The sequence below is a fragment of the Chrysemys picta genome, chromosome 3 (assembly GCF_011386835.1).
Source record: "Chrysemys picta bellii isolate R12L10 chromosome 3, ASM1138683v2, whole genome shotgun sequence".
In the NCBI taxonomy this organism is placed as follows: Eukaryota; Metazoa; Chordata; order Testudines; family Emydidae; genus Chrysemys; species Chrysemys picta.
This window is the reverse complement of record NC_088793.1, coordinates 44,388,046-44,410,940: the sequence shown is the minus strand read 5'-3', so window position 1 is coordinate 44,410,940 and position 22,895 is coordinate 44,388,046. Positions and strand designations below refer to the sequence as shown.

Here is a 22,895-nt window from a genome sequence, read left to right as displayed (position 1 = left end):
ATTTGACTTTAAAATAAACTGACAGGGGGGAAAAAGTTTTTTGTTGTTGTAAATGCCCTCATAGAATTTCAGAAATAAGATTTAAAATAAGCAATGTATTTCTGTGAGGCATTTGATGATTTTTGACACATAAACAGGCTAAAAAATCTTATGTGCTTGTTTGATGTTCATATATATTTATTTTATGATCCCTTTACCTGAACTGTGATTTTTCTTGCTTACAACCCTCAAAGATATCTTGTCGTTTGAAGATATAAAAATACAGTTCATTAGACATTATATAGAGCAAGAGGACCTTAAAGGCAGCATATGTACCTTGGCCTGGTGCAACTGATTGGTGCAACGTGAATAGCTTTACTGGAGGGAAAGATTTTTGCTACTCTTTCTGAAAGACACTCCAAGGAAAATGATAGAAATATTCTAGATTTTGAGAGACCTCATCTGCACTTATCACATTTAGTTTACAAGTACAAATTGACCTTTCTTCTGAATAGGAGTTGGGGAAGTGCTATAAATAGGTCACATTTTGCCAGATTTTTTGTTAACCTGGGGTAAGTACTGGTTCAAGTAAAGCAAAAATCTGTTTTATACCTGTTTCATCATCCATGTAAGACTTTACACTTTTGGAGTTTAAAATAAATTTCTCACCCTATTTCCTAGGAGATAAGTATCCAGATATATAGTTATGGGCACCTTTTCTTCTGAGCATTAAATACATGTTTTATTTTGTTTTGTGGAGCAAGATGAAACTGTAATGATGTGTAAATCTACATATTTTTGTGAAAATAAAGCCTTGTGGATAATCAACTTTATTAAATCTTTGTAATCCAGTTGGGGTGATAGCTGATACTATTTTGTGTCTAACAAAGATGATAGGCAGTTATGCATAATACACCTGACACATAGTGTACTGTTGCCTATATGAAGGAATGAAATGTCTCTTTGTACCCAACTTTTGTCACAATAAATAATATAGAATCTCCCCTAATAATGATAAGAACATAAAAACGGCCATAATGGGTCAGACCAAAGGTCCACCTAGCCCAGTATCCTGTCTTCCGACAATGGCCAATGCCATGTGCTTCAGAGGGAATGAACAGAACAGGTAATCATCAAATGATCCATCCTCTGTCACCCATTCCCAGCTTCTGACAAACAGAGGCTAGAGGCACTATCCCTGCCCATCCTGTCTAATAGTCATTGATGGACCTATTCTCTGTGAATTTATCCAGTTCTTTTTTGAAACCTGTTATAGTCTTGGCCATCACAACATCCTCTGGCAAAGAGTTCCACAGCTTGACTGTGCATTGTGTGAAGATCAAATAAAACCAATTGTTTAATCTGTTAGAGATATTTCTCTAGGTCACTATTACCTTGGTATCTAAGTGCCTGTACCAGTAAAGGGACCCATCATATTTATATGCCTCTGTGATTGACATCTGTTCCTGTGAATTTCCTGTAAATGCTCAGAATGCCCTTATTTGAGTTGCAGATCACACATTCAAAAAATGCACATTTCTTTAGATGGTACAAACATATAAACTCACATAGTATATTTATTTAGTGATGTGATTCCACATTCTATGTGAAATCATCCAACCTCCTCCCCCCAAACAAAACAAAACACCCTTTAGTCCTTCTAAGTCTCTTATGGACCCTTAAAACTGCTTCAAACAATAAGCCGAGGCTTTCTTCAAGGTGAGGAAATCTTCAGACAGCATATTCAGCTTTCCAAGAGCAGGCCAGTCTTTGGCTGGTAGAGCAGTTGCTCCAGTCAGTGTAATTTTGAGTAGCTACCTCCCCTGACAGACAACGCAGGTGTGCTGAGTGCATTCTCAGCACAATTCAGAATCTAGATTGCGTTGTATTATTATTATTATTACTATTTAATATGTTGGAATGCCCAAGTGTGCTAGGCACTTCAGAGTGCAAATAAACAAACACAATCCTTGTCCTGGAAAGCTTGCAAAATAATAGATCGACACAAAGTCCATTAAAATCATTTGAAAGCTTTGGCTCACATCCTAATTTCAGACATGACACAACAGGGGGAGGCACAAAATATTAGGCAGGGGCATGGGATGATGCATGGAGGTTACAGCAATGGCATTATATGGGTACTCCACAGGCTAGTGCACAGGGTGGTGAAGTATTTTCTTTGACTGTATTAAATAAAATACTTGTCTTTATTCTAATTCTTTGTATAAGTGGCTGAAGTGGGTTTTTGGGGGGGATTTCAGTGAGGAACAGTAAGCAGCCTGGCATATTAACTCCGAAGGAGCACTCTATGTGTAGGAACAGCATGGGGAAAAAAAAAAAGGAGGGGGAGATCAATGGGGCATTACAACTGGTATCATGGGGCAGAGATAGTGAGATGAAGTGCACATAATTAGTTGTTTATCAACATTTCAAAACCAAATGAAAATGATGGTGTGATGACAGGGTATATAAAACCTGCACCAGCTGCCGCTCCATACCTTCAAATCATGCTAGAATTGGAGGAGGAGTTAAAAAGAGGGAACTCCACTCAGATGGGGACAACCTTGAGATGGGGGCAAGCGGTTGAGCTCTCCAGCTCCCAGAGAGAGGTCTGACCTCCAGCAGAATCTCTGCCCTTGAAAAAAGGAGAACACTGATCCCTTGAGCTAAGAAGAGGAAAAAGACCTGAGACTTGTACTAGAGATCCAGTGGTCTCTTGGATGTACTGTCATACTTCCAAGGCCTCTGAAGTAAGAGAAGCCAATATCCTCACAGAAGTTGCCTACATGTTTTCTTTTTTTTCCTTATGCTTTTATTTAACCTCATTAGCTGACACTGGATTGTTTCTGCTTGTTTCACTTAGGACCCCGAGGCAATGTTTGCACAGCAATTAAAAACCTGTGGCTGGCCTGGCCAGGCTTAGGGGCTGTAAAATTGCTGTGTAGACATTTGGGCTTGTGCTGGATCCCAAGCTCTGGGATCCTGATAGAGGGCAGGGTTCCAGATCCCAGGTTGCATCTTGAGCCTGAACAGCTACACAGCAATTTTCAGCCTTGTGGTCTCAAGTCAGCTGACCCAGGCCAGCCATGGCTATGCTGCAGGTTTTGTTCCAATGTACATGTACCCTCAGAGGGGAAGGAACAGCCAGAAGGTTTTGGCCAAAGGGTTGAGTGCCGACCCTGCTAAACTGACACTCCCTGCAATTCTTGGGGTATGGTGGGAGAGCAATTGGATTTGCACATTTGTGATGCCCATGTAGCTCCTGAAGGGGGTGCTCTGCCAAGTGCACATTTATGACAGATGGCACTAAGGCCTTGGCTAAACTCGTGGATTCACAGCGCTGCCGCGCTGTGAAGTGCGAGTGTAGTCACGCCGCCAGCACTGCGAGAGCTCTCTCGCAGCGCTGCAAGTACTCCACCTCTCCGAGGGGAATAGCTTGCAGCGCTGCGAGCAAGCGTGCAGCGCTGCAGGCGCTGATTACACTGGCGCTTTACAGCGCTGCACTCGCTGTGCTCAGGGGGGGTGTTTTTTCACACCCCTGAGCGCAGCAAGTGCAGCGCTGTGAATTGCCAGTGTAGCCAAGGCCTAAGAGAAGTAAACAGGATTATGTTTAAGGATTATGGAGAAGTAAACAATTAGCAAGAGAGTTAAGAGAAACTCATATAAACACTTGGCTCTTCCTGGATGTTTGTGTCAGTAGATATACTGAATACAAACACATACATAAATGACAAATACTCCTACTCTTCAGTTGTTTTAAAGGGCAGCTGAATATGCAAGTAAATTTCAAAGCACTTCTTTGACATGAAGCATCTTGCACACTGCTGAGATTCCTAGAGTCCAACAGAGAGAGTTGAGATAGGTTATGTCTAAGGGGGGATCTCTTGACACACTAAAGCTTTTGCAGCTATTAATTCTGATATAAAAACTAGACCATAAATACCATATTTAAGTTAAGTGGGTATACATAATGTGAAATGATGGTTTTGCTATTATAATTTTGGACCTGGCATACGAGTTCACCTTTAAAGTGTTATGTTTTCAGAATTTATAAGTATACGGATTTGAAGGTATTAATCTTGAATAGTTATGAACATCATTCTATTTCGTTTCAGCAAACGTAGGTCACTCAATGCCATCAAGTATGATGGTTTATGCTTGAAGCACTTAAACACTTGGAAAGTGAAAATAAAATACAAAACAAAATTAAATTTGACAATTTCAAGCTTTTTGGAAGCAATTCTAAGTACTGTCCAGTATGTGGAATATTACTGAGCATGAGCAAGTGAAATAAGACTCATACATACATAGCAACACAAATGGTTACTTATTGGCTTAATGGCTTTATTTTTAAAGGTGTCTAATCTTGACTTAAGAAACTTATTCTCCTTAATTTCTATGAAATCACAATTATTTAATGCCATTTTGAAGAAACATAATGCTGTAATTCTGTTATCTCCTCTGAGATTTTGGCAAACAGCCTCAAATTTTGTATCAACAGTTAAAATGGCTTCCTTCAGAGAACCTCTTGTTTTTACATTTCAAAAATCTTCAAAACTCTTAATTTTGAAAGCTATCTCATTGGGATATCTTTAAACTGGGAGTTTCCCATTCTGTTTTTAGTATGTTTTATGCTTTTTGTGCAGTAGTTTCAGTGGTGCTGGAACAATTTGTATAATGAGGGTGCTGAGAGCCATTGAACCACACTGTAAACCCTATATATGATGGAAACCACTTTGAGACAGGAGGTGCTGCTGCACCCCCAGCACCCCTAGTTCCAGCACTTATGACTAGGGAGGGAGGAGGGGGAGTTGTGATTTCATGTATAGTTGAGTGGAATCTTGTTCCCATTGAAGTGCATGGGATTTCTGTATTGACTCAGCGGGAATGAGTTTGAGGACTTCATTATCTCTCCTTAAGACTAAACCACATGACACAATTAAAGTTGTATGATGAAATTGTTCCCTGAGATAACAGAAGTTGTCCACGTGTGAGTTATGAATATGTATATGAATTTGGCCCTTACTATTAAAATAAGAAAATAACAACAAAAACCAGTAGAACTGAAGTTAAACTAATCTTTAGTTTTCTCAAGTCAGGATCCTTTTGTTCCTTTTCTTCCAACTTTGTCTTGTATGGCAATTGTATCTGTAGATTGGTTTGGTTTTTACTCACACATATGCTGTAATCATGTTCTATTGGGTATCCTACATCATAATAATTTTTATTTATAAGATCCACCTCTGTCAAAATAGGTGTTTTGGACAAGTATAGTGAGTGGAAGAGTTACTAAAAAGTAAGTGAAAATAAATCTTGCTTGGCTCACATGTGAAAACAGTGTACACCTTCCCCCGGTGGATAGCAGGAGTTGCTAACTTGATTTTAATTTTTTTAAAAGTCTCAGGATGAGAGGGTCTTTTGGAGATTGCATTACATGCTTAGATCAAAGGCAAGAGAATCTCTGTAAAGGCAGTAAATTTGCTATGAGGCAAGCTGAAAAATATTACAGTAAATATATTCTGCATAGGTACCGACTCCGTGGGTGCTGCGAGGCACCCTCCGGCAGCCCCCCATCAGCACCTCACCTTCCCCCAGAGTTTCCTGCCTGCTGGTGAGCCCCACAGACCAGTGCCTCCATCTCCCTTCCCACACCTCCTGCCCACCGCGGGTGCAGGCAGGATGCTGGGAGGGAGGGAGGAGGAGCAAGGATGTGGTGTGCTTGGGGGAGGGATCGGAACTGGGAGGGAAGAGGCAGGGAGGGAGTAGGGTGAGGGTGGGGTGGGGGTGGGAAGAGGTGGGGTATGGGGGCGGGGCTTGGAGGAAGGGGTGGAGTAGGGGTGGGGCCTGATGCAGAACTGGGGGTCAAGCACCCCCCAGCATTTTGGAAAGTCAACTCCTGTGATGATATGTGGGGGGGCCTTCAAAAAGTTATAAACTCTACTTTCTAAAGTTAGCATCAAATAATAAACCTCATGATATGGAGATAGACATGCATGGAGGCATAAAGGCTCCTTTCTTTCTGACATGTTTAAAATATATAAAAAGTCAAAACTACACTACATAAAAAACAAAGTATAGCTCTCATTGCAGTATGGAGCTAAATCTTCATTGTCAGTCACATTTTTTTTCTTCTTTTGCTTCAGAGTTCTAATTCTGTTAATAATTAAAATGGTTTATTTGTGAAATTTATGGAGGGTAGGAAGTTGCACAGAGGTCATGAAATTTCAGACCAAGTTAAATGGGGAGGTATAATATATTTAGAAAATGGTAATGTAAATCAAATGACAATATAGAAGAGAGGAAGAGTGAATAATCTGGTTTGGAAGTTACCAAGGTCTCAATCGTGATCCACCTTATGCATCTGTACAAGAGAATAAGGGGTTGCAAGGCTCCTTGTCACTGTCAAAGGGTGAGCTGGCTTGCTCAGGGATTAAGGTACCCAGCTGTCAGATTTGTAGATTGCCAGTTGGGACCATTTTGATCATCTAGTCCGACCTCTTGTATAATCAGACCATAGAATTCCTCCAAAATTATTCCTAGAGAATATCTTTTTTTGAAAAACATCTAATTTTGGTTAAAAATTACCAGTGATGGAGAATCCACCATGTCCTTTGGTGAATTGTTCCAATGGTTAATTACTTTCATCATTAAAAAATTATGCCTCATTTCCATTTTGAATTTGTCTAGCTTCAATTTACAGTCATTGATGATGTTACATCTTTTTTCCACTTGATCGAAGAGCCCATTGTTAAATATTTGTTCCCAATGTAGATATTTAGAAACTGTAATCAAGTTATCCCTTAATCTTCTCTTTGTTAGGCGCAAGGAACTCTGTCTACTTTGTTTATCACTCTGAGGCAGGTTTTCTAATAACACTGCTCTACAGCCAAAATGCTTCTGAAATAAATGTAGTCAAACTTTACTAATTCTGGGTCACTGAGAACGAAAATGATGCTTAAAATTGTTGATTGGCTCTAGTTTTCAAGATATACCATTGGGTCAGTATATACGACCCTTGACTTGGGAATGGCAGATCATAAGTGAGTTATAAAGGGAAGGGATCTCAATTTAAACCAGAAATGACTAAAACACATCTTTGACTGGATCTATGAATCAATCTATGACTGGGTTTGGACAGTACTTGCTTTTTAGGCAAAACAATGAATGATGCAATCTGAAGCTGGTATTGCGTCATACATGATATGAATTGCATCACGTTATTCCTAGAAGTCATGGATGATGCAATCATAACGAAGCTTACATCACTCTGCTGAACAAATTGCCCTATATCAGCCCTAGAAATCATACAGTGTCGTGCTCTCTTAATTGTCAGTGTTTGATTTTGCAAAGGGGCACATTTCTGTTTAGCCAAAGTGAGCAGAGATGCCTCGTACTTGTGTGAACAGTGCAGATAACTTCTGCTATGTTTGTGGTGAAGTGACTTTTGCATCACAAAAGCACAGTATAACCACTATGGCTAAGAAAGCCTATCCCCTTTATTTTGGCTGCAAAATTGGAGATCAGGACAAGAGGTGGTTCCCACACATATGCTGCAACACTTGTGCAACAAATCTTCGCCAGTGGTTGAACAGGAAAAGGAAATCTATGCCTTTTGCATGATTTGGAGAGAGCCAACAGATCAAAGTAGCAATTGTTACTTCTGCATGGTGCCTCCAGTTGGGAAAGGTGTGTCAAAGAAGAAAAAGTGGACTGTGCATTATCCAAACATTCCATCAGCTATACACCCAGTACCCCACGGAGAAGGACTGCCGGTTCCTGATGCACCGGAATCATTCCCACTTGAGTCAGAAGAGGAAGAGGATGAAACTTCTGGTCTTGAACCATCAATGTCACAGGACCCACATTTTCTTAAAGACGAGTCTTAAAGCTGTTTTACTGTATAATGGCAATGTTTTGCCATCAATTCCAGTTGGTCATGCAGTCCATATGAAGGAAACCTATGACAACATGAAACAACTTTTGAGGTGCATAAACTATGATCAACATCAGTGGCAGCTTTGTGGCGATTTGAAGGTTGTTGCTCTCTTGCTTGGTCTGCAGACTGGATACACAAAGTACTGCTGTTTTCTTTGCGAATGGGATAGTTGTGCAAGAGATTCCCACTACATCAAGAAAGATTGGCCACTCCGACAGTCATTGGAGCCTGGGAGGAAAAGTGTTCAGCATCCACCACTTGTTGAATCAAGGAAGATTTTGTTACCACCCTTACACATCAAGCTGGGTCTGATGAAGAACTTTGTCAAGGCCATTGACAAAACACAAACAGCTTTCAAGTACCTCTGTGGAAAATTTCCAAGGTTAAGTGGAGCTAAGATAAAGGAAGGTTTCTTTGTTGGTCCTCAGATTCGTGAACTTCTTCGAGATGATGCATTTGACCATGCGCTGCGTGGCAAGGAAAAGTTGGCATGGAAAGCCTTCCAATTAGTGGCAATCAATTTTCTCGGAAACAACAAGGCAGACAACTACAGGTTGTTGGTGGAAAACCTCCTCAAGGCATACAAAACCCTTGGTTTCAACATGTCACTAAAGATACATTTTTGCACTCTCATGGAGAAATGCTATCAGGGCAAATGGAGCCCATCAATGCTTGCAGACTATTGCTGGACAGTGACAAGAGATGCTCCATTTAATGAATGCAAGAGACAAGCCAAGAAGCACTGAGTAGACACTGAATAGGACTAAACTATGTACATAATAGTTTTTTGCCTTTTGTTTCATAATACATTTTATTTATATAACCCTTTTGCTGATTTTTAAAGTGTTACATAAACAGGACAGGTGAAATATTATCATGTAAAGCACCCATAAACACATGAAAAGACCTAGGTTTACAATTTATGATTAAAACTCTACTATCTACACAATATACATAGACATAAAATGTAAAAACTTAACTATCTTAGAAACAGTAGCCAATCAGTTGTTTTAATTGTCATATTTGAATTCAGCACATCAAAATACATAATAAATAGCACATTTTATCTCTCAAGTAGATGACTTCTCAAAAATTGTAGAACAGTGTAATTTAATCATTTTCATAGCTCTTCTCTGAAACCTCTCCAATTTATTAGCATCCTTCTTGACATTAAGTCTGCCCTGTGCCTAAATCAGGTGACTGAAATTTGTGACAACAACCCAGAAATGGTGCTTGCTATAAGAGAGACTATCTTTCTCTTAGTTAAAGACCAGGGACTGGGAAAGACCTCATGCAAGTCTCTCAACAGCAGCCTGAAGAGGGGCAGTTGCATGAATATGAGCAGAATACAGGATACAGAGTGGGGCCTATGGAGGGAAGTGTGGCCAGAGATGCTCAGTGGAATATGACATAGAGGCAATGCTAGTAAGGCCTTGGGAAGAGCCAAAAGAACTGTGTTGGGCTGTGGTGGTGGAGGGTCTGAGGTGCAGAGATGATAGGATGGAGTGTCCAAACCTGGCAAGATTGGTATATTATAGTCCTGGGATTCAGAGGAGAAGAAATTGTAGATGGAGTAAATGACCACTTCTCTGTATAGACCCTTGGGTTGGAGCCTATGACAGAAGGCGGGACTGGGCTTCCATACACCTCAACAATGACACCTGGAGGTGGGCACATGCTCCAGTGACCCAAAGCACAGAAAGGACCATGCTTGGAAGGGTAGAGGGGTGCTCTTGTGATTTGTTAATCCCTTCTGCCCAGCGTGGAATTGCTTGTCCTGGAGGGTCAAAGGAACTTCTTATCTCTTGCTGTATCTTAATAACTTACATCCCACAAGAGGGAAGGTTTCTTGACAAATGTGTATGGGTGGGTGTGTGCGCGTTCATCAGAACAAAAACTGAGGCCTGGGTGACCAAACCGGGTTGGGGTAGAACAACTCATGTACATTTCCTCCCATCCCTTACACTCCAGCCTAGGCTATTGGCTTTATTACTGTGTAGGGGGAGTAGGGGAGCAGAGGCAGCCCCCAGCACTCTTCCAGGTATAGGGCCGACAGGGTTTACTTTCTTCGTGGAGAAAGTGAGTAGCAAGAACCATATTGTGACTCTGAGTTATAATCTGATCTCTGATTTTCTCGTGGGCAGTGCAAGTAAACACTAATCCTTAGTTGGGGATTATAATAATTTCATAATGTAGCTCTAAACATTCTGAACTATGGAATGAAGCGTTTGGAAGAGTAGAAGGGGGGCTTGTTCCTGTCTTTTTGGTTTTCCCCTTCCCTAGATCATTCACTAGATCCCTATAGATAAATTATCTTTGGTCACAATGAATGAAGTTAATCCAATTGTTTGAATTTTGTCCCCATGCTATAAAGGGAAAAGCTTTAGTTTCCAGTTGGATTATGCTTTTCTTCAGATTGAATTATGTTTTGCTTTCTCTCTGTTTACAGGTTTTGACCTAGTCAAGTGTGAAGATCCGGGAATACCAAATTATGGCTACAAGATCCGTGATGAAGGACATTTCACTGACACAGTCATTTTATACAGCTGTAATCCTGGCTATATGATGCATGGTAGTAGTATTATGACCTGCCTAAGTGGAGATCGAAGAGTGTGGGACAAACCTTTGCCTACCTGCCTAGGTAATGTTAACTGTGACTATGTAAAACATAACATAAACAGATGTTTGTGGTTTCTCTGCAAAGGAAAATAAATTTTCTTATTTTACATCTGTATTCTACATAAAATGGTAGTGTCAGCAATAAGGGCTTAGTTATGGTTGGCTCTGCACTTTGATGTAGGAGTCAGTCATCATTTGGCCATGCAAGAAGGAGATTGCTGACTAGCACTGGCTCAGGACAGTTTCAGTAGGAGTGTACATGTCGCACCTTTCCTAAAAGTTTGCCAAGAAAAGCTGCTCACCACATTATCTCTTCCCTCCTCCTACTCCCATACTTGTGAAGTATGCAAGCCTAAGGCTTCCAGCCATCCTCCACCGAGGTAATGCACCTCTCATAATGACAATTATTAAAGACGCCAGTAGAATCCTTCAGCTTGTCTTTGTTTGTTTTTTCCAGTGTCTGCTGGAGGACCAGTAGCCCCAGGAACTAGTAGACAAATTACCATTAATTTGTTCCAAATTCAGTTGTTAATTGGAACTGAACTTTCCCAACAGAAATTTCCAATTAGCAATTTTCCCTTATCCTTTACCCACTTCTGCCCTTAAGAGGCATAATTTAGTCCTAACAATGGAAACAAAGTTAGAAATTTACACACTTCATAACTGGGTTCCTTGTTCTGCTAAAATTACCTGAAATTATCTTAATGGATTTTGTTTGATTTAATATCAGTCATTCCCAATGGACATAGCATGGCTGTCAACAATATATATCTCCTTTGAGTTGATGATTTGTCTGCGTGTTGGTTGATACAATTAGAAAGTTTGATCTTTAGAATGCAAGAATTGATATAAACAAATAATCCCTCTGAATTATGGAGGTGCTGTTCACAACTCCATAGTTTTGCACTGAAAGCAGGAATTCAACCTGATTTTTATATGAAAAATACAGTGTATTCTCCCCAAACTCACATCACTTTGCATGTACTGACTGAATCATCCTAGAATTTATAAGAAAATCTGTTAGTGTGTTAAAATAAATAAAATCTGTGTCTTCTAAAAAAATTTAGCATATGTATCAGTCTTTTCTGTGTCCCAGATTATTTTCACACTTTACATTTCCATTTCCTAAATAGTTAAATTTAACTGGAATCTTGTGCATAGGCTGTATTGGTTGTAATTAAGCTAAATTATTAATTATTGTCTCTTATTTTTATGAGGCCTCAGATAACTCTTAAGTGGGGCTGTGGTGATGAAAGTGACTCAAACAATCACCACCCTTCCTCTACAGTTAATGTCCCTGTAGCAATCCCTGTAACTCAGTGCCATAAGGTAGACTGGACATGTGTCAAGAGTGTTCATTGGTAGATTATTTGGTCCAGCTGTCAGTCACTGCTCTTTAATGATTTTGTGGATTCATGCTAGGATGAACATCAGTGCTTGAGGGACTCCCATGGACACCAATGCGCAATGAGTCAGGACTGCTCAGGGAACTGAAGTTAGAAGCACAAGGGAAGCCCTTAAATCACAGACACTGGTATTCTGTGACTTGGCGATCCCTATCCCTCTTACACATAGTGCCAGTTTCATTAACACAGCCCTCTGAACTGATCAGGCAATTGCATATTAAGGGATACATTCACCAATATTGTTCAGCTGGTTTGTGGTGCTCTGTTAATTCAAAGCTACTCAAAACATGGCTTATCTGGCTGATGTGCTCTGGCTGCTTTGCATTGCTTTACTGTGCTGATGAATCTGTCCTTAAAAAATAAATAAAGTTGATAGTACATATTTTTAAATCAGAAGGAATATTATATAATATTATTTTCATTGGTTTCTTCTTTAGTTGGGTGTATGAAATTTCTCATTATTACAAAAACTAAGGAAATTCCCTGACAAAAAGAATCACATAAGATGGAGCTAAACTTGAAAGTGTGTATCAGTAACTTAAAAACATTAAAAACCAAAAACATTAGAGGGATGTTGTAGTTGTACCAAAACCAAGCAATATAAACCCAAGAAATTCAGGGTTAGATTGCCCTTGAGAAATGGTATTAAGGCACCCAAACAACGTTAACTCTGTCCTTTTGATATGCCGTGAGGGGAGACAAGTGAAGAAAAAATGTAATATATCTTTAAAAAATAAAACAGGTCAATCTAATCTGGGGCTACAAATGCTACAATCCCTTAATTATAATTGTCTGGTTATTGCATTACGTCACTATAGGGCAGTGATAAGCATATTTGGGTGCTTCAGCTGTGCATTTCTTACCACAACACAGTAGGATTTCTTAAGTGCAACCTTAAATCATGAGTTTCCTGGTTTTGTAATGTCTGGTTTTGGGATAAATTCAATATCCTTTTTTTATCCTTAATGTATTGATATATGCACTCAGCGTTAATCTCGTTTTCTTAGAGGGTTGCTTGGTATTTTTGTTTTGTTTTGTTTTGTCTGGGACTATATGACTGAGTTTGAATCCTTAAACTTTTTACTACCCCTGAAAAGACAGAAAGCTTTACCTGTGCAAGAACTGCAGGATCAGGCCCTAATTCATTTCATTTCCTAGGCTCAACCCCTCAGAAGTATTTAGTATTGATTTCAATGGGAGTTAGGCATCTAAATACCTTTTGAGGATTTGGGCCTTCATGCTTGTTTGCATCCTTTTTGTTGAAAGAGAATATTTTCGGAAGATATTTGACTCTTAAGGCTATGTCTACACTATACACCACTGGCAATAGCATGGAGTGTATGTGGAAAATACATTGCATCCACACTGTGGTGTGTTGCTACATGAGTCAGTTGCAACTGATCCATTAGCGATTATCTTTGAAAAGTCGTGGAAGACGGGAGAGATTCCAGAGGACTGGAATAGGGCATTTATAGTGCCAATCCATAAATAGGGGAATAAAGGCAATTGAGGGAATTATAGACCAGACACCTTAACTTCAGTAGCTGGAAAGATAATTGGGCAAATAATTAAGCAATCAATTTGAAAACATCTAAAACATAATGTGGTGATAAGTAAGAGTCAATATGTATTTGTCAAGAACAAATCTTGTCAAACCAACTAATAGCTTTCTTTGACAGGGTAACAAGTCTTGTGGCTAGGGGGAAGCGCTAGATGTGGTATATCTGGACTTTAGTAAGGCTTTTGATACTGTCTCGCATGACCTTCTCATAAACAAACTAGAGAAATACAAGCTAGATGGAGCTACTATAAGGTGGGCGCATAACTGATTGAAAAATCATTCCCAGAGAGTAGTTATCAGTGGTTCACAGTCAAGCTGGAAGAGCTTATTGAGTGGAGTCCTGCAGGGATCAATTCTGGGTCTGGTTCTATTCAATATCTTCATCAGTGATTTAGATAATGACATAATGAGTTTGCTGATGATACTAAGCAGGTAGGGGTTGCGTGTGCTTTGGAGCATAGGATTAAAATTCAAAATAATTTGGACAAACTAGAGAAATGGTCTGAAGTAGGATGAAATTCAGTAAGGACAAATGCAAAATACTCCACTTAGGAAAGAACAATCAGTCTCACACATAGAAAATGGGAAATGACTGCGTAGGAAGGAATACTTCAGAAAGGGGTCTGAGGGTCATAGTGAATCAGAAGCTAAATATGAGTTAACAGTATAACACTGTTACAAAAAAAGCAAACATCCTTCTGGGATTTCTTAGCAGAAGTGTTGTAAGCAAGACACGAGAAATAATTCTTGGTCTCTACCTCACACTAATTAGGCCTCAGATGGAGTATTGTATCCAGTTCTGGGCGCCACATTTCAGGAAAGATGCGGACAAATTGTAGAAAGTCCAGAGAAGGGTAACAAAAATTATTAAAGGTCTAGAAAAAATGACCTATGAGGGAAGATTGAAAAAACTGGGTTTGTTTACTGTAGAGAAGACTGAGGTCAGACATGATAATGGTTGTCAAATACATAAAAGATTGTGACAAGGAGGAGAGAGAAAAATTGTTCTTGTTAACCTCTGAGAATAGGACAAGGAGCAATGTGCTTAAATTGCAGCAAGGGCGGTTTAGGTTGGACATTAGGAAAAACTTCCTGTCAGGGTGGTTAATCTTTGGAATAAGTTGCCAAAGGCGGTTGTGGAATCTCCATCATCGGAGATTTTTAGAGCAGGTTAGACAAATACATGTCAGGAATGGTCTAGATAATACTTAGTCCTGCCATGAGTGCAGGGGACTGAACTAGATGACCTCTCATGGTCTCTTCTGGTCCTGTGATTCTATGATTCAATGAAAGGTTCTGGAAGAGAGGCGGGAGGCAGTGGGAAAAGGCTTCCCCTCTGCCAGAGCCTTTCCTTGCTGCCGCAGTCTTTCCCTCAGGCCCGGAAGGGTTCTGCACTGGGGAATTGCCCAAGCTTTTCCCCACTGCCTCTCGCAGCTCAGGGAGTCTTTTCCTATGAAGAAGAAAGGAGCCAGCAGCAGTGAGGCAGCTGGATGGTACACTGCTAAAAATAGCAGTGTAGATGGCGAGCCAATGCTTTGGCAAGTTGAAAGCATGTAAAGCATATAGTCACACACGTACCCACACTTTTCAGGTATGTCTTTACTTGCCTAAGTCATGCTCACCATCTATACTGCTATCTATACCCCTGCTGGGGGCATATGCCAGCAGGTACTCTACATGCCACCAAAAGAAGTGTGCAGTGTAGACATACCCTTACTCTTTATATTATAGAGGCTAATGGTTTCCTGCATGATATCAGAGGGCTTTCCTTTTATTGTTGTAGGACATGGTGAAATCAATATATTTTTGTCTAATTAAAAATAGAGGTAAAAAGCGAAGTGCTAAATATCAAGGCCTTGTTTTTAATAAGAAGTAAAATGCTTGTTTATTTTGCAGCTGAGTGTGGTGGTCGAATTCATGCTGCTACTTCTGGTCGCATATTGTCACCAGGTTACCCAGCACCATATGACAACAATCTTCATTGCACTTGGATTATAGAGGCAGATCCAGGGAAGACAATTAGGTATATGCTTAATTTCAATTCTTAATGTGAGTTGTTAATGTCTATATTTTGTAAATGAAACTATATGGCAACTAACTACTACACACTACATTATTTTACATTCTGTACATATGGTCCAGCACCTTTTATTATTAATGCACTAGATGGGACAGAACAATTAGAAAAGAGATGTTATGTTATATGCATGTTCAATATATTTTAACTTCATTTAAGTATAAATACTTGCAAAACCAGGTTTCAAATTCAGTCTTTGTAGATGGCCAGATTCAATCTTCAACTTAATTAGGCCAGTGTATTATTACAGATATTTGTATTGCAGTAGCAGTTAAGCATCCCTGTCAGAGATCAGTTTCCCATTGGGACTATACTAAAATGTTAAAAAGACAATCCATGCCTCAAAGAGTTCACAGTTAAGATTATACTCTTAAATCTTCATGCTAACCTCAATCCACTCTGTAACTCCCATGTCAATAGGAGGTTTGCCCAAAGAGTAGAGGTAGAATATAGCAGTTATGAATTAACTGAACTTAAAAGAGATATTTTTTTAGGCACTTAACTGCCATTGGTGCCTTTAAAAATCTCCCCCTTAATTGTTGTAATGTATTTATTTAATACTCTATTGCCACATTTAACATTACTCTTCAATATGAAAACCTGTGTGATATGGAATACTCAATAAAAATCTATTTTGTTTTGTTTGGCTGAACCTAGCGTAGAATGTCTAGTACCCTGCTTAGAGTGCATGGACACCAGAGCCTATGGAATTTGGGGTCTAACTTGATGGGTGTCTGGCGACAGATTCTCACCTGGAATTAATTGTCATAGGCCCTTTGCCTTCAGTGAGGAAATGGCAATCAACACCAGCTAAAAAAGTCTATGGTGCTTTCATTTTGCATTCCTGACCCATTAGCATTACAAATGTACATGGCACTTTACAGAACAAGGATAACATTCCTGTCCTGGCCCCCAAGAGCCTAAATACAAATAAGACAAGATAGCATTGCAAGAAAAAGAGACTCTGAGGGTTACTAATGATGACAGGAAGGACTTTCTGAAGAGGTGGGAAATTAAAATAGAGTGGAAATGTGCAATGGATAAGGAACAGGGAGACTGTAGGATGTAGGTACAAAATATTGATGAAGAGAAGAATGTAAGGAATGGAAAAAGGCACGAGAGAAATAATTGCAGAGCAGTGATCATAGAATCATATAAAGGTATGTCTGAAAGGGACTGCAAGAGGACCTCTCATCCATCCACTGTGCTAAGGCAGGATTAACAATACCTAGACCATCCCTGGCAGATGTGGAAGGCAGAGGCAAAATGAGGAGCTTTAATTTTATGAAGTAATACATTGGAAGCCAACGGAGGGATTCAAAAAGTGGACATCTGGGAATTGCTGAAGTACAGAAAGGACTGGAAGGCTTTTATTCCTCCTTCACTTTCCTGTCCCATCAGGGAGGAAGCAGTACTCAGCTCGTGGCATCTAATAAATGCTGCTCACTGACATGGCTATTCATTCAGAGGTAAGAGTGCTGATTTTTAGAGGTTCTCAGCGCAGGTTTGCTGCAGTTACCAGGGAATGGGTAAAATAAAACACAAAGGGTATGTCTACACTACGGGATTAATCCGAATTTATATAATTCGAATGTGGGAAACAGATTGTATAAAGTCGAATGTATGCGGCCACACTAAGCACATTAATTTGGCGGTGTGCCGGGGCTAGCGTTGATTTCTGGAGCGTTGCACTGTGGGTAGCTATCCCATAGCTATCCCATAGTTCCCGCAGTCTCCCGCGCCCATTGGAATTCTGGGTTGAGATCCCAGTGCCTGATGGGACAAAAAACATTGTTGCAGGTGGTTCTGGGTACAGCCTCACCCCTCCCTCCCTCCCTGCATGAAAGCAACGGACGGCAGACAACCATTTCGCGCCTTTTTTCCTGGGTGAACACTGCAGACTCCATACCACGGCAAGCATGGAGCCCGCTCAGCTCAAGACAACAGTCATGAACATTGTAAACACCTCGCGCGTTCTCGTGGAGTTTATGCTGAGCCAGGACCAGAAAAACGAGGCGAGGAGGCAGCAGCGGCGGCGGCAGCGCAGCGACAAGCGTGATGAGGACATGGACACGGACACAGAATTCTGTCAAACCGCGGGCCCCGGTGCTTTGGAAATCTTGTTGTTAATGGGGCAGGTTCTATCCATGGAACGCCGATTCTGGGCAAGGGAAACAAGCACAGACTGGTAGGACCGCATAGTGTTGCAGGTGTGGGATGATTCCCAGTGGCTGTGGAACTTTCGCATGCGTAAGGGCACTTTCATGGAACTTTGTGACTTGCTGTCCCCTGCTCTGAAACGCCAGAATACCAAGATGAGAGCAGCCCTCACAGTTGAGAAGCGCGTGGCGATAGTCCTGTGGAAGCTTGCAACGCCAGACAGCTACCGGTCAGTCGGGAATCAATTTGGAGTGGGCAAATCTACTGTGGGGGCTGCTGTGATGCAAGTAGCCAAAGCAATCACTCAGGTGCTGCTACGAAAGGTAGTGACTCTGGGAAATGTGCAGGCCATAGTGGATGGCTTTGCTGCAATGGGATTCCCTAACTGTGGTGGGGCGATAGATGGAACCCATATCCCTATCTTGGCACTGGAGCACCAGGGTACCCAGTACATAAACCGCAAGGGGTACTTTTCAATGGTGCTGCAAGCACTTGTGGATCACAAAGGACGTTTTACCAACATCAACGTGGGCTGGCTGGGAAGGGTTCATGACGCTCGCATCTTCAGGAACACTACTCTGTTTAAAGGGCTGCAGCAAGGGACTTACTTTCCGGACCAGAAAATAACCGTTGGGGATGTTGAAATGCCAATAGTTATTCTTGGGGACCCAGCCTACCCCTTAATGCCATGGCTCATGAAGCCATACACAGGCAGCCTGGACAGGAGTCAGGAGCTGTTCAACTACAGGCTGAGCAAGTGCAGAATGGTGGTAGAATGTGCATTTGGCCGTTTAAAAGGTTGCTGGCGATCCTTATTGACTCGCTCAGACCTCAGCCAAACCAATCTCCGCATTGTTATTTCTGCTTGCTGCGTGCGCCACAATCTCTGTGAAAGTAAGGGGGAGACCTTTATGGCGGGGTGGGAGGCTGAAGCAAATCGCCTGGCTGCTGATTACGCGCAGCCAGACACCAGGGCAATTAGAAGAGCACACCAGGAAGCGCTGTGCATCAGAGAAGCTTTGAAAACCAGTTTCATGACTGGCCAGGCTACAGTGTGAAATATCTGTTTCTCCTTCATGAAAACCCGCCCCCTTTATTGACTCATTCTCTGTAAGGAACCCTCCCTCCCCCTTCCCCCAGCTTGCTTTCAAACCAAATAAAGTCACTATCATTTAAAAATCATTTATTCTTTATTAATAGATTATAAAAAGAGGGAGGGAACCCAGGTGGGGTTTGGGAGGAGGATCGGTGGGAAGGAAAAGGCCACTAAAAAAAGGTTAACAAAATGACAGCCTTTTGCTTGGGCTGTCCACTGGGGTGGAATGGGAAGGTGTACGGAGCCTCCCCCCCCCCCCCCGCGTTCTTACACGTCTGGGTGAGGAGGACATGGAACATGGGGAGGGGGGTTATACAGGGGCTGTAGCGGCACTTTGTTTTCCTGCAGCCGTTCCTGAAGCTCCACCAGACGCCGGAGCATGTCTGTTTGCTCACGCAGCAGCCCCAGCGTTGCATCCTGCCTCCTCTGATCTTCCTGCCACCACCTCTCATCTCGAGCGTCTCTCCTGTCCTCACGTTGGTCCCTCCTGTCCTCACGTTGGTCCCTCATGTCCTCACGTTCACTGGCTTCTTTCCTATACTTTGAAACCGTGTCCTTCCACTCATTCAGATGAGCTCTGTCACTGCGGGTGGATTCCATGATTTCTGCGAACATCTCGTCTCGCGTCTTCTTTTTCCGACGCCTTATCTGTGATAGCCTTCGGGACGGAGGAGGGAGGCTTGAAGAATTTGCAGCTGTTGTAGGGAGGGGGAAAAAGAGAGAATTTTTTAAAAAGATACATTTTGCAGAACAATGCTTATACTCTTTCACGGTGACCAACACTATTCACATTACATAGCACATGTGATTTCTGTGCAAGGTCGCATTTTGCCTCTTAATACTGAGTGCCTGTGGCTTTGCTGCTAGAGATCACAGGTCCGGGCAACAGAATTCGGCTTGCATGCGGCCATGGTAAGCCATTGTCTTTCGGCTTCTGCGCCCTCCTTTCCCACATACCAAGCAAAGCCCGTTGAGTGCTGCGGTTTTCCTGTTAATATTCAGCAGCAGCAGAAAACAAACTAACCACCCCCCCCCCATCCAATTCTCTGGATGATCGCTTTATCCTTCCCCCCACCACGTGGCTGGTATCAGGGAAGATCCCTGCAGGAACCAAACTAACCCCCCCGCCCCCCCCCCACTCCCGCTATGAATTCTCTGGGATGATCGCTGTACCCCTCCCCCCACCGCATGGCTGGTAACAGGGAAGATCCCTGCTAGCCAAACACGAAAAGCTCAGGGCCAATTTCCCCCCAGGCGCTTGGCTAACTGCAGGGAAGGATTTCTTTTCAGCCACAGGCAAACAGCCCAGTAGGAACGGCCACCTCTGTCCCCTTAATTAAGTTCCCGTATTTCAACCAGGTTACCGTGAGCGATATCATTCTCCTGAGGATTACACAGCAAGATAAAGAGTGGATGTTGCTTGAATGCCAGCAAACACCGGGACCATACGCTGCCAGGCTTTGTCAGGCAATGATACCAGATTACTTGCTGCAAGCATGGCGTGGTCAAGTGTCCTACCATGGAGGACGGAATAAGGATGCACTGCCCAGAAACCTTGTGGCAAGGTTTTTGGGGTACCTCCAGGGGAGCTTCATGGAGATGTCCCTGGAGGATTTCCGCTCCATCTCCAGACACGTTAACAGACATTTCCAGTAGCTGTACTGGCCGCGAATGCATCCCAAGTCCTCAGGGCAAAGTAATCATTAAAAAACGCTTGCTTTTAAAACAAGTTTTATATTTTAAAAGGTAAACTCACCTGAGGTCCCTTCCATGGGGTCATGGTCTTGGATACTGGGTTGGGAGGGTACTTCAGTCAGGCTGAGAAAAAGATCCTGGCTGTTGGGGAGAACGGAGTGCTGGGTGCTCTCTGCAAGCTCGTCCTCCTCCTCCTCTTCTTCCCCATCCGCAGAATCCTCAGGTGTAGCTGATGAGACTATCCCCGACCCGGAATCCACGGTCACAGGTGGGGTAGTGGTGGCGGTCCCCCCTAGAATTGCATGCAGCTCGGCGTAGAAGCGGCATGTCCGCGGCTCTGACCCGGAGCGACCGTTTGCCTCCTTTGTTTTTTGATAGGCTTGTCTGAGCTCCTTGACTTTCACGTGGCACTGATCTGAGTCCCTATTGTGACCTCTCTCCATCATGCCCTTGGAGATTTTTTCAAAAGTTTTGGCATTTCGTCTTTTAGAACGAAGTTCTGCTAGCACTGAATCCTCTCCCCATATAGCGATCAGATCCAGTACCTCCCGTACGGTCCATGCTGGTGCTCTTTTTCGATTATCGGACTGCATGGTTACCTGTGCTGATGAGCTATCTGTGGTCACCTGTGCTCTCCACGCTGGGCAAACAGGAAATGAAATTCAAATATTCCCGGGGCTTTTCCTGTCTACCTGGCCAGTGCATCCGAGTTCAGATTGCTGTCCAGAGCAGTCACAATGGTGCACTGTGGGATAGCTCCCGGAGGCCAATACCATCGAATTGCGGCCACACTAACCCTAATTCGAATTGCTAAAATCGATTTTGGCGCTACTCCGCTCGTCGGGGTGGAGTACAGAAATCGATTTAAAGAGCCCTTTATTTCGAATTAAATGGCGTCGTTGTGTGGACGGGTGCAGGGTTAATTCGAATTAAGGCTGCTAAATCCGAATTAAAGTCGTAGTGTAGACCAGGCCAAAATTTCACAAATATTGGCCATATTTAGATGGCAGATTTTAGCTTGTACTCATGCTTTTTTGAGAAATTTAATATTCAGACAGATAAGAGCTGGTGAGCAAAAAGTATGCGAGAGCACTACCAATGAGATTCACATTGTTCTTTACAAATATTCTTATTAACGAGCTTTTTAGAGGTCTGTGATATTAACATGGACAATGAAATACCAGTGTTGTACACCAATGAATGAAGTGGTAGGGGATATAACACACCTACCAAATATACAGTAATTGGACTTGATTATTTTTAAGAAAATGGTTAATAAACAGTGTATTCGTTTATTTTTTGAACAGGTCAGAAGCCTTTTACCTCTTAAATTAAAATAATTCATCTATGAATAAGCTTTAAACTAGGAAAAGTCAAGTCTATTAATTGAAATGTACATTTTTTTTCTTGCAATGTCTTCTTCTTCTTCTCAAAAATAAAAGATAAATGTATTCCCATGTGACTCAACCAAGTGATGAATTCACTCCATTGCAGGTGAATTCAGTACTTAATTTACATTTTAATAAGAAAGACAAATTTGAAATTAATAAAGAATGAAATGAGGAAATCACAAAACACAACAATTGTTAACTAGAAAACATATTTAATATTTACATATTATCATTCTTCAGAATGAATCATTTTTAAAAATGAAATTACAGTAAATGCAATGCTGTGCTTCTGATGTGATGCTCCTGAATAGTAAAATAGCATTCTGTAAAGCTTTTTTTACATCTAATATTTTAACTTTTGTAAAATGTAGACTACATCATTCCATTATTATCCTAAAAGAATTTATTTAGCTTTTTGGTGGAGAATCAATGACCTAATTTACTAAGAGGTCATGGTTACAGCATCAGTATATAAGGTTCTGGTGTTTCCAAATCTCCATGGTCAGACTCTAGCTGCCAAATTCAGAAATCTTTCTGAGATGACATTATCTCTATCTCTCCCTGTATTTTTAAATAACCATACTACTCTCACTGATCTGCTGGATATTAATCTTCTTGTACTCCAGCCCCTAAGCTATATGAATAGTATCATTTTTTTCAAGGTAACAAAGGTTGAGGGGCCAGGCCCAGAGAAATTAGCTTTTATTTTCATTTTCTTTGTTTACTGAATTCCTCACTTTAGACAGTTCCTTGATCTGTAATCAAATGAGTGCATTGTGTTGAATTACCAAATGGAATAGTGATGAGGAATTTATTTAAGTGGATAGTTTAGCTTGTAACATGTTGTACATGCTCATCTAGAGACATAACTTAAATTCAGATTAGAGGAGGCTCTGTTTTAATAGTTTTAGTGCTACTTAATCCAAAAGAATAAAACCTCCAAAATGAGGTAGTTGCTATTCATTGAATGTTGTC

At 41.5% G+C, this 22,895-nt stretch overlaps 1 protein-coding gene across 5 annotated transcripts in view; it reads left to right on the top strand.

Annotated features, from left to right (window-relative positions):
- CSMD1 (CUB and Sushi multiple domains 1) overlaps window positions 1-22,895 on the top strand; it is a 1,932,406-nt gene that overhangs the window by 1,539,346 nt on the left and 370,165 nt on the right. For all 5 annotated transcript variants that reach the window (XM_008163737.4, XM_005289701.5, XM_065587776.1 and 2 more), the window contains 2 exons: window positions 10,365-10,556; window positions 15,398-15,524. In XM_008163737.4, coding sequence (XP_008161959.2) covers window positions 10,365-10,556; window positions 15,398-15,524 — 319 coding nt within the window. The remainder of the gene's footprint in view (window positions 1-10,364; window positions 10,557-15,397; window positions 15,525-22,895) is intronic.